At 49.3% G+C, this 12081-nt stretch overlaps 1 protein-coding gene and 1 long non-coding RNA gene across 2 annotated transcripts; both read left to right on the top strand.

The window, feature by feature from the left end:
* Positions 1 to 1358: 1358 nt before the first annotated feature.
* On the top strand, positions 1359 to 4072 carry CD93 (CD93 molecule). The gene is made up of 2 exons (XM_036323207.1): positions 1359 to 3495; positions 3768 to 4072. The coding sequence occupies exons 1-2, from the start codon at positions 1709 to 1711 to the stop codon at positions 3790 to 3792; spliced, it is 1812 nt and encodes a 603-aa protein (XP_036179100.1). The 5' UTR covers positions 1359 to 1708; the 3' UTR covers positions 3793 to 4072.
* Positions 4073 to 5231: 1159 nt separating this feature from the next.
* On the top strand, positions 5232 to 8209 carry LOC118663615. Its single transcript, XR_004970098.1, has 2 exons — positions 5232 to 5772; positions 6657 to 8209. It is a non-coding gene; the product is annotated as an uncharacterized LOC118663615 (long non-coding RNA).
* The last annotated feature ends 3872 nt before the right edge of the window (positions 8210 to 12081 follow it).

Below are 12081 nucleotides of genomic sequence, written 5' to 3'. Positions count from 1 at the left end.
TAGATGGATAGATGATAGATGGATCTCCATAAGCAACAAGGAGCACAGGGAAGATCCTGTAGTTTCTGAGAGAGGGTCCCTGGACTATCTCAAATACCTCATGAAAATAAGTGGGACATAAGGAACACCTCTGAAAGATATCCAGCTGAAATCTGAGATGCGCACCTGATTTATGCTTTGGGGAAGCTGGAAGCCAGTGAGTTCCTAAACCCCATTAAACCCTAAACTCACTCAAATCTCTATATGGCAGATGCTGGTACTGCACCCACAGCCCGTGGTGGTCCCCTGTGATTCTCCACCTGCGTGTTCCCTCTGGTGTACTGGGTCCTCACAGTCAGCCCTGAGCACCAAAGGGCTGCTGCTGCCAGTGAGGAGGGGGCTGGAGGAGACCTGTGCCAAGCCCCGCCCCTCAGCTGGGAGTCTCTGCCACGTGACCCACATCGTCTCTCAGAATGTCCCAGGGAACTGAGGTCCAGGAGCCCCAGTGTCACCTGCCCTTTCAGTCACCCTGTGTTGGCTCCTCCTTTTTTTTTTTTTTTTTTTCTCACTGTTCCTCCCAAATAAACTAATTGCCCTGGTTCCTTATCTCAGGGTCTGCTTCTGGGGGACCCCAATCAAAGACAGCCCCAATAAGCAAAACGGGCCTGTGACACTGGGAAAAACAACAGCCCTGGTAGTCTAGGGCCTTTGGTGAGTTGCTGTGTGGGAGGTGGTCAGCCAGGATGCCTGGCTCTTGTTAGGAACAACAGAATTGTGATGAAGGCAACGGGAGCCAGGTCTGGACCCTCCTCCTGGGCCCAGACGTCTGACCCTTCCCGGGAACCCTGAGCGGGGCAGGGTTCAAGCCCAGGGCCAGGAGGCCAGAAACATTTCCATTTTTTCTTTCTGATGCTTCGGGTGCACTGTCTCCTCCCCGCACAGTGTTTGTGCTGTGACACCCTGAAAACTGTGAAATTTCGCCCAATTTGGTTTGATGTTCTCGAGGCGCTTGGCGCTGTATGAGACACTCAGACATTCCCACGGCCCAGTTCCTATTTAAAAACTGCCTCTCTATTTAAAGTTCGTGATGGGGGGAATAAAAGGGAAAAGACTCCCAAAACTGAAGGGAACGTGAGATAGGACAAGAAAAATCCACTTTGCTTCTAAAAAAGGCTGTAAATGATAACCATCCGTGGTCTCGTGTGTCAAGTCTGAGGATTCTTTCCTCTTTCTGGGTGTTTGCAAACCAGAGTGGAATTTTGTTATGGGCTGCTCAGTGAGATGTTCAAGTTCCTGGCCCCTGAAACTCCCTCCTCGCTCTGTAGCATGCCATTTAAGCTCCTCGTATGGATGGGAGAGAATGGATCCAAAATAAAGCAGCCCGTGTCCCGGGCTGCCTTCCCCCGATGTGGCCACATTTTCCCAGAGCTCAGCCAGGGAGCCAGCAAAGCCGCCTGGCTCCTTTTATGAACAACAAAACCATGATGAAGGCAACAGGAGTCAGAAAACTATTCACTGCAGGAAGTCCCAGTATCCGGTGAGAAATAAGAAATACAACAGCACAGGATGCGCCTTGGGTCAGGGGGACGTGCAAAGCCCGCAGCCTTTGTGTTCTTCTCTGTGCCAGAGTGTCAGCGTCTGAGCCCTCGGCTCCCCTCTGAGCTTGGCTGGGGCGGGCACGGTCACTGTCAGGCTCCCAGCCCCCGCCGAGGGCGACACGGAGACCGCGATGGCCACCTCCGCCAGCCTGCTGCCACTGCTGCTGCCGCTGCTGAGCCAGCCCTGGCTGGGGGCTGGTGCTGACACACAGGCTGTGGTGTGCGCGGGCACTGCTTGCTACTCGGCCCACTGGGGCAAGCTTTCTGCCGCCGAGGCCCAGCTTCTCTGCAGCAAGGACGGGGGCAACCTGGCCACAGTGAGGACCGAGGAGGAGGCCCGGCACATCCAGCGAGCACTGGCCCAGCTCCTACAGCCTGGGGCGCCCTGGACAGGCAAGTTCTGGATAGGACTCCAGCGAGAAAAGGGCAAGTGCTTGGACCCCAGGCTGCCCCTGAAGGGCTTCAGCTGGGTGGGCGGTGGGGAGGACACACTGTATTCCAACTGGTACAAGGAGGCCAGGAACACTTGCATCTCCAACCGCTGTGTGTCCCTGATGCTGGACCCGTCCGTCTCTTCCCTCTCCAGCCACCTCCCCAAGTGGTCTGAGGGCCCCTGTGGGAACCTGGGCTCCCCTGTAAGCAACATCGAGGGCTTCGTGTGCAAGTTCAGCTTCAAAGGCATGTGCCGGCCCCTGGCCCTGGGGGGCCCAGGCCAGGTGAACTACACCACTCCTTTCCAGGCCACCAGCTCCTCCTTGGAGGCTGTGCCCTTCGCCTCAGTGGCCAACGTGGCCTGCAGGGAGGGGGGTGAGAGTAGGCAGCATTTCTTCCTGTGCAAGGAGAAGGCCACTGATGTGTTCGACTGGGGCATCTCAGGACCCCTCTGTGCCAGTGCTGAGTACGGATGCAGCTTCAATAACGGGGGCTGCCAGCAGGAATGCTTGGAGGGGGAAGGTGGCTCCTTCCGCTGCGGCTGCCGCCCGGGGTTCAGGCTGCTGGATGACCTGGTGACCTGTATCTCCCGGGACCCTTGTAGCTCCAGCCCATGCAGAGGAGTGGCCACATGTGTTCCCGAGTCCCTCTGGAAAAACTACACGTGCCAGTGCCCCGAAGGCTACCAGCTGAACACGACTCAGCAGGACTGTGTAGATGTGGACGAGTGCCAGGCCTCCCCCTGTGAACAGGAGTGTGTCAACACCCCTGGAAGCTTCCACTGCCAGTGCTGGGTGGGCTACGAGCCCAGCAGCCCCGGAGGGCCGGCCTGTCAGGATGTGGATGAGTGTATGAGTCCCGAGGGCGGCCTCTGTGAAGGCTACTGCCTCAACACGCAGGGGTCCTTCCGCTGCACCTGCTTGCCAGGCAGGGAGCTGGCCCCCGATGGGGTCTCCTGTATCACAGGCCCCACGCCCCTGGGATCATCTGCTGAGACCCCCCAGGGGCAGAACACAGGAGATAGAGAAAGGAGCCTCGGGCCTTCTACCACAACCTCAAGCCCAACTGGGGGCCCTGAGGGCACTTCCAAGGTGGCATCCACCAGCTGGAGACTCTTCCTTGAATCCAATGCCTCTATCACCCTTACGTCACCGCAGTCTCTGGCCACCACTGGGTCCCCTGGAATCTGGATGGAGTACAGCAGCCATCACCCCACAGCCACCACTGCTCACGAGGAGTCTACGGATGGGGATTTCATTGCCCAACAAAAGAATGACAGCCCTGACTGGCAAAAGCTGCTTTTGTTCTATATCCTCGGCACGGTGGCGGCCATCTTACTCCTGCTGGCTCTGGCCCTGGGGCTGCTGGTCTACCGCAAGCGGAGAGCCAAGAGGGAGGAGAAGGAGAAGAAGCCCCAGAGTGCGGCAGACAGCTACTCCTGGGTTCCGGAGAGAGCTGAGAGCAGGGCCATGGAGAACCAGTACAGGTAAAGAGGGCCGAGGTTGCCCAGGGCAGGAGGGGGCAGACACAGGGAGGGGGGTGGGCAACAACTCCACAAACAGGTAGAGGGAGGGGGCAGGCACCGTCCAAGCTGGACAGTAAGCCCAGTCCTGCTGTGAACCCGGAGACATGCTGAGCTCCCTTAGGACAGTTGATCTGCTTGCAGCTCAGGTGTACATGGGCCGCCCCCAGGGTCTAGATACGCAGGGCAGGGCCCACCAGCTTCCAACGCTGTCTGTCACCTTCTGTTTTCCATAGTCCAACACCTGGGACAGACTGCTGAAGGTGGCCCCGGAGACACTGCCAGTCAGCTGCCACCATCCTCAGAGCTCAGATGGAGGGACCCACATCCTTCTGAAAGACTGGACTGGACTCTTAGCAAACAATTGTCAACTTTCTCCTTAAAAGCCTGGCCACTTGGGACGGTCAGGTGTATCCTAATTGCGTGTGTTATTCCCAGAGTGGAAGCCATGGGTTGTGGTGTCATGGCGGGGAATTTTGTGAATATTAACAATTGTCTCTCAGTCTCCCTTTTCAAATATGAATACGATTGATTTCCTTTTTCTGCACTGGTTCTGGATTATGTCAGGTGCTAATGGGCTTCTCTGCTCACTGGAGTCATCGAAGAAGAAAAGGGGTCTGATAATGCTAACTAGTATAATGGGGACTAAGTAAATTATTGTTTAATTATGTAAGAAGTTATTTTTTTTTTTTTTTGTCAAAGGGAATGTATTTAGGACTGAAAACTTGTCTTTGCCTTTACATTCATGCATTTTCCCATCACAAGTCCTGCCGACCTTGATGTTGTTGAAATCCTCCATATTGACCAGAAATCCACTTAGTTAGCAAGGAGGCAGGGAGTTTAGAAATCACGTCTCGTTCTTAACTTTCTGAGAGCCTTGGCCTTATTTGCTAGTGAAATTTGAAAAATGTGGATAAAGTTGTATGAAGCGAGTTACAACGGTTTTGAAAATAATCAAAAGTGCTGAAGAGGGAGGCCAGGGTTTGTTCCACAAACACTTGAATCTAATTTCATCTAAATGTTCTGATGTGAACGCAGACTTGACTGTGGAGGCGTTGAACACTCACAGGGAAGACCCCAGCAGCAACCTGTCTCTAAGCCTGCCCATCCCGAGACACCCACCCTGCCCCGCGTCCCTGCCTTCACCTCAGGCAGCTCTGCATTTCGGTGCTTTGACTGTAGATGGAGGGCACCCTAGGGAGTCATTCGCTCTGATTGTTTTTCCAAAGGACACGTGAGGGAGATGCCCTGCTGGCATCATAAAGCTTTTTGGCCCGGCTCACAGTCGACATTAGCACAGTTCACAGTCCTGACAACTTGATCCTGACGTGTGGCTGCAGCACACAGAAGGGCCGGGGGCCAGTCACACACCATGACAGTCCCCATGCTGCTTCAGGAACTTGTATCCCCGTTTTCTCTTTTTCTTAAAGAGGAGGTCTTGGGGAGGGGAAAAAGAGAGAATAATTAAAATCTCTTGCAACTATAAAAACCGCTCAAAGAAACGTAAATTTATATCCTCATGTCCAAAGGCTCACTCGCCAAGGTTTCCCCTTGCGATGTGGTCAGTACTGCGAGGTTCTGCCTGTGCAGCCAGAAAGCCGCTGGGATGGTCAAGGCTGTTCCCGCTGCCTGAGGAGCCGTGAGGCCTCCGGTCCCTGGAGGGCGGGGAGGTGGGGGGTGGGGGGGTGGGGGGCGCGAGCGGGTCAAGGCTGTGCATGCTGACTGAGGAGCCGTGGAAGGCCTCTGGCCCCTGGGGGCTGTCTGCTGCCGCCAAGCAGACGTCCAGAGGGAATGGGCTTCCTTCCAGAGATTCCAAACTCTGCCTGGCAGGAGGAGGGCATCCCATTGTTTCTGGTTTTGCCTTAGAAATGCAACCGTCCCAGAGGTTAACACCTGGCCCTCAGAGTCCAGTATGCATTCTTTTTTTTTTTTTTTTTTGCCAAATTTTAAATGTAGGTGCTACAATTTATTATTTTTTTAAAGACCATGGGAAACTGCAGGCGGTGTAAAAGGAAACAGGAAGGCCCCGTGGAGCCTAGCAGGCGCTTGGAAGTTCTGCATTCTGGTCAGTTTTCACTTGGAGTAAGTGGTGTCTGACACTCTAGGAGACCAAAGCTGTGCCCCTTCATCACAGGACCCCGACAGTCTCTTGTATGGGAACCAACTGGTGATAGAAAGGCTGTTGCTGACCAGTATCTGCGTGGACACGAAATAAATGCAAACTCAACAGCTTCCCCCTAGGTTTGTACAGTTTTTCTTTTCGTTTGGGATGAAGAAGACGATCTTACTCTGGGCGTTGTCCAAGTCCTTTGTGATCCTGTGGGCCTTGAACTGGCTGAGGCTACTAACATGCACTCTCAGTTCCGTGTTTGGTTCTTCTAGGGCCCTCAAGGGGCTAAAAGGGCTGACAAATAGCAGTTTCTCAGAATCTGCCCTGGCTGAGTTGGCCCCCCCAAATGCCAGTGAGATCTCTTGCTCTCACGCCACTGCCCACTAGCGGCCAAGATCCTCGACCTGCATGACCTCAGGCAGAGAAACTGATGAAACTACTGGCCTCAACCAGATGCTTTATTCTCCCCTTTAACACTGCTATAATTCTGCCTGAGTATTTGAATCCTTGTACTGGAGAGCTCCGGGCCACGACAGTGCATACACAAGTGTTTGTGGGCTGTGTGGCCGTTGGTGAACTTCCCATTTATTCACAGGGGCCCAGGTGGCTCAGCCATGACACAGCCAGAGAAGTGGATGGGGCTGAGCCTGGGGAGAGGTGGCCCTGCCATGTGCACACCCCTCCAACCACGTCCTTGGGTGGGAACGGACCAGGTGCTGCTGTTTCTGACCTGCTGAGCAGCAGGACAAGTGAGACGATGGGGAGAGGGAGAAGGGTCTACTTAGCAAAGGCTCAAAGGCGATGGAGACTTTTGTCCAAATAGTATTTCCCATAGTTCAATCATTTTAGGAAACTCTAGGAAAACCTAGATCTGGGACAAACTTACTTCCTCTTACCTTTCGCCTTCCAAGGCCGATAATTGAAAAGGGGGAGGGCCCCTTTAATTATGCAGCTCACTAGGCCCATGTCTTTCTTTTAGGGACAGTCATTGCTTTTTCTTCTTTACTGTTTGTAGAGCCTGATGCAAGAGGACGTTTCCCCCTCGGGAATCTGAGGCCTGGAGGACACTGAGGGCGGGGCGACTATCCAACAAGGCCTAGCGGGCGGTGGGCTTGATGAGCAGGGCCCACCACTGCTCAGCAGTGCGGCCTCGAGGCACACGCAGCTGTTGAGGGCAGCTTGACCATCGGAGTGGACACTGTGATGTTACACATCCACGTGGCGTTTGCCCAGCAGCAGTAAGTGGGTGAATTAAGCGGTTTCTGAGTTGAGAGCAGGAGGACTCTGGGGTGCGGTCCCTGTCAGGCTTTGCAAGGCCAGCTCTAGCCCTAAGTGTTATTCAGTGGTAGCCTAGCAACCTTGGCAAAGGCTCCTCCTCCCATCTTTCCATGATCAGGCAGACAAGCGGAATCAAAAGTTAAGCGTGCAATACCTGCTCATGTACATCATGAAGGCGGACCTGAGGAGGGAATGAATCTCTTTTCTCTTAAACGCACAGGTGCGCGTTGCTGTTCTCCTTTATGTTCTAAGCATGAGCACCTGTCTGAGCCTGCTGTGCTGGCACCTGGCCTCCTCACGAGAGATCTTTGAAGAATACGCATTTCAGCATTGGTTACTTTTACTCCAACTTTCTTGTCCATAAACATGTGAAAACTAAAAGAAAAGAGATGAGATCTGACAAAAATAGTACAAACTTCAAAATAATGCAGTTTTTAAAGGCAAACATAGGAAAGCCTTTTGTGTTATTTTTCTCCTGGACTTTGCCATTGTCTGGAACAGGAAAACAGGAAAGCAATGCTTTCTAGCAGCTGCAAATCATGTAATGGCTCTACATATTTCCATCACCTTAAACAATAGGTCCAGTGTGGGAACCTGAGATATGAGCCCTGAGCACATCTGTTTCTGTCAGGCCGCAAAACCCACTGCTTAGATCTGTGTGGTTCGTGGAATGAACAACAACAAAAAACCCAAAAAGACAATAATCAAAATTCCCTACCTCCCGATTTTGGGAACTAATATTAACTGATGTGCTTTAAAAAAAAATTGTGCTTTGGTCTGTTCTTAGAGTTAATGCCCATTTATTTTAAGAAGCAACTCTAGAATTTCTTTCTTGAATAGTTTCTTTTATCTGCAAAGTGGCAAGGGTTTCCTCCCCTCCCCACAACAGATTTTGTGCTCTGCTCCCCTGGGCTGAAGTTCTTTTTGCATATTTTGCTTAAGCTTGAACTGGATTGTATGCTAGGTCTGGTTCTGTTATGGTAGGTGTGATTGTAAATGGCTAGTCACTTCATGAATGTTAAGTGAGAATGTAAGTAGTTTTAAATACGTGTATTTAAACTGTGTTCCACTAATTCTGGAATCATGGGCTTTCAATGCGGGGTTTATTTTCATCCCAGGCATGAGTGCTTCACAGGTTGCAGGGAGGGCATGCTTGAATGGGGCACTGATCCTCAGAACTCTGAGGAACTGAGCGGCATCTTGGGTCAGCCTCAAATGGCAGGTTTGTTGTCTTTTGCACTTTGTATTACACAACTATTCTAATAAAGCCTGAAATATGTTTGTTGTCAACTTGCTTTAATATGTTTCATAACATGCCCAGCTGGCGTGGCTCAATGGTCGATCTATGAATCAGGAGGTCACGACTTGATCCCTGGTCAGGGCATATGCCTGATTGCGGGCTTGATCCCCAGTAGGGGGTGTGCAAGAGGCAGCCGATCAATGATTCTCACCATTGATGTTTCTTTCTCTCTTTCCCTCTCCTTCCTCTCTGAAATCAATAAAAATATTAAAAAATATATATATTTCATAACAACTCAAAATGTGTGGCAGACGTGCATGTACGATCATTAATTGTATCCGTTTTCTTTTTCAAGCAGTTGCTAAAAGAAGGTAACCTGACTGCCCCATTTCCATGTCTTCACCCACTGGAGGCAGTAATAGCCCAGCGCACTGGGTGGGTGCAAGGCAGTGCCCTGCTGCCCACCCTGTGCCTCAGCACTCTGTCCTCAGGGACATGGGCATACACGGGCTGCAGTGGGACCAGTGTCCCGGCTGCTGAAACCAGGCGGATTGAATGCTTCCAAATGCTGCCTTTGGAATCAGAGTCCACTCCTCGGGCCTCCATCGTCACCGTTTCATTCTCTGCATCTTTTTAACTGCCCTGGTGATGTCTGGTGCAGGAATAAACGTCCTATTGGAGTGATGCAAAAATACTGTTCTCTAATGGTCACAGGAGCGTTATCATCACACTGTTGGCAAAGCATTTTGGATTTATTTAACTAAGTAGACAGGCTGACTAGGTTGGCTGTTGTTTGGCTGCATGGATCTCACTGTGAGTGGAAGCTGGGCAGCAGGTGGTGGTCAGTTCCCAATCCACCTGCCTTTCAGATTGTGTCCTGGCAGGAACGGGGCTCAGGTGGGATCAAGTGCTCCGCGGTTATGCCAATAGACAGGACACTTGCTATAAACACTCATCACTCAGGGATAATTAAAGCTGATCCTTTTATCAATCTTGCCACTAACAAAATACAGTTAGAAATTATATCTTAATATGAACAACTATGGCTGGCCCTCGACACACACACACACACACACACACACACACACACACACACACACCACAAACATACTGACATGCCTAATTAATGTTGCATGTGGTGAACACTAACATTTTTCAGTTTTTACTTTTTTCTACATTTTATTTTTAGCCTTCTTTGTCTTTTTATGTTTCTCTCTTGTAAACAACAATGCTGAATTTCACTGTTTTTCTTTTTCTTTTATCCAATCAAAAAAGCCTTTGTCTTTTTATTGGTTGTTGTTAATCCTCACCGGAGGATATTTTTTCCATTGATTTTTTTTTTTTTTTTTTTTTTTAGAGAGAGTGGAAGGGAGTGAGGGAGAAGGGGGAGGGGAGAGAGAGAGAGAGAGAGAGAGAGAGAGAGAGAGAGAGAGAGAGAGAGAGAAAGAGAGAGAAAACATCCATGTGAGAAAGACACATCGGTTGGTTGCCTTCCGCATGTGCCTTGACCAGGGTCAGGGGTTGAACCTGCAACGCAGGTATGTGTCCTTGATCAGAAATTGAACCTGAGACCCTTTGGTGTGTGTGTGCTGATGCTCTAACCATTGAACCCACTGACCAGGGCAAAAAAAGGAGGTAATTTTTTTTTAATGGGAAAAGTTAGCCTATTTATATTACTAATGAGATTACTAATAATATGTGGTGGCTAATTTTGTCTATTCTATTTGTATAACGTTCTTGGCATTTCTGTTCTTTCTTGTCTATTATTTGTTTCACTGAGGTTTCTTTGTTCTACTTTTCCCCTCTAATATTCTGAAATTTATAAGGACTATTTGTATTCTTCAAATGCTTATCTTAATTTTTTACCTCACTTCCATAAACCTTTCTCTGAATGTCTAATGTTCATCATTAGTGATATCCTTCTCCCTGAAAAAGAAAGACAAAAATTGCCGAACTCTGCTATTTCTTTCTCTCTTCCTCTCACACTACCCAAACCCCCGTCACCATCACCCATCTTGATGCATCTAAATTTTATTTGTCAATAGTTGTGCGGTTGCACAGTCAACACCTATTTAGAAGCCATGAATTTTACATGATTCTCATCTTCTCCTGATTGCCTTGGACTTTATTTTCATAGGAATGGAACCAAAACTGAACGTTGTTTGTTTGTTTTTGCCTTTTTCTGAGAAGTCCACAAAAGGGTAGGTTTTCAGCATCCTTGCATGACTGAAATGCCCTTTCCCCCCATCCAACGATGGCGCACCTAAACAGTGATGTCTGCCATGTAAACTACTTGCTGCTCCTCGGAGCTCTGCAGAAATGGACGGTGTCCTTGCTTTTTCGCAGCCATTGTTAAGATGAGATGGCTAGTGTCAAATGACTCGTTTTCTTCCTAAGTGATTTCTTTTTTACCCTGTCCCTCCCCTGGATGCTTTTAGTATCTTCTTGTTCTCTTCTGTTCTGAGGTGTGGTTCTTCCCCCTGGCCTGCCTGCATGAGGTGAGCACTTTCCATCGAAGGAGGGTGCTTTATTCGGGTCGTTTCTGAGCACTTGCTGGGGTCCCCTGGGTCCCCTGGAGCCCCCTGCAGGGCTTGTTAACACCCAGACAGCTGGGTCTCAGCCCAGAATTTTAGAGACAGCAGGTCTGGGATGGAGCCCAAGATTTCCCCTTTCTGACAGGTTTCTGGATCAAGCTGCTGCGCATTAGGGGCTCCTCCTGGAGAACTGTTTTATTCAGTTTGGGGTAATTTTCTTCTCTTATTCTTGTGAGTATACCCTCCTCTCCATTCTCTTCACTCTTATTCTGGAAACAATTTTTAAATTGGTCTATGTCCCATGTTTCCTGACTTTTTCTTTGACATTTTCCATCTCCCTTTCCTCTCATAGTAGGTTATGAAATGGTATCATCTCCCCAGTGACCCTTGCTTGTCCAATGACCCTTGCTTGCCCTGCTTTTTCCAAAGCTCTGGCCACCTTCTAGCATAGTAGATAATTTCCTTTCAGACATTATCATTTATTATTTATTGTCTATATTTATACATATGTAAACTCTCCCACAGCAGCAGTTTTTGTCTTTTGGTCAAGGCATCTAGACAAGGGCTTAGCGCTTAGTGATGCTCAATAAACACTCCTTTATTCCTTTGAAGCCATGGCTTGATTTCCTTAGGAAGAAGCTGGGTACTTGAAATAGGACTTCTTTTTCAGGGATTTTCTACTGTCTTCACATGAAGGCCAGTGGCTACATGTCACGTCTTCCTAAGAGACTCTAAGGCACTTGAGGGCAGAGATGTATCTTTAATGTGGATCACACAGTGCTTTGCATAGCTGAGTTCAAATATTTTTTAAACCAAAGACCAACTGGGTGTATTATCTCATGCAATATGTTGTTAAAGCAACATAGGGGAGAAATTCATTGAAATTTTACTTCTTATCAGATGTGAAAGTGGTATTTATTTATTGAGAAACAGACAGCATTACCGTCCCCACTTTACAGATAAGGAAACAGGCATAGAGAAGTCAGAAAACTTGCCCACAGTCACACAGCTCACAGGTGATGAAGTAGGGGTGTGGAATCTTCCAGTCTCACTCTTAATCATGAGGTCTCATTGCCTCCCATTAAATGTGAATGGGAACTGGACCTGCAATTTCAAAAGTATCAACTAGTGACAACCTGGCCAATCAACCTATTTCAAATAGAAAAGGCGGAGCATTAAGCAATTATGGGTATTTTAAATATCTTATATCCAGTCAAATATACTAACACTTGTGAACTCCCCAAACACACACACACACACACACACACACACACACACACACACACACACACCTCACACACTAGCTAAACTACTCAAAAGCTCTCTGCTACCCCAGAGAGGTTGAGCAACCTGAGACCCATCATCTGAGGGCAGATCCCAAGACTACT

The sequence above is a fragment of the Myotis myotis genome, unplaced genomic scaffold (genome assembly GCF_014108235.1).
Source record: "Myotis myotis isolate mMyoMyo1 unplaced genomic scaffold, mMyoMyo1.p scaffold_m19_p_9, whole genome shotgun sequence".
NCBI classification, from domain to species: domain Eukaryota; kingdom Metazoa; phylum Chordata; class Mammalia; order Chiroptera; family Vespertilionidae; genus Myotis; species Myotis myotis.
The sequence above is the reverse complement of the archived record's forward strand: the minus strand, read 5'-3'. Positions and strand labels throughout refer to the sequence as shown.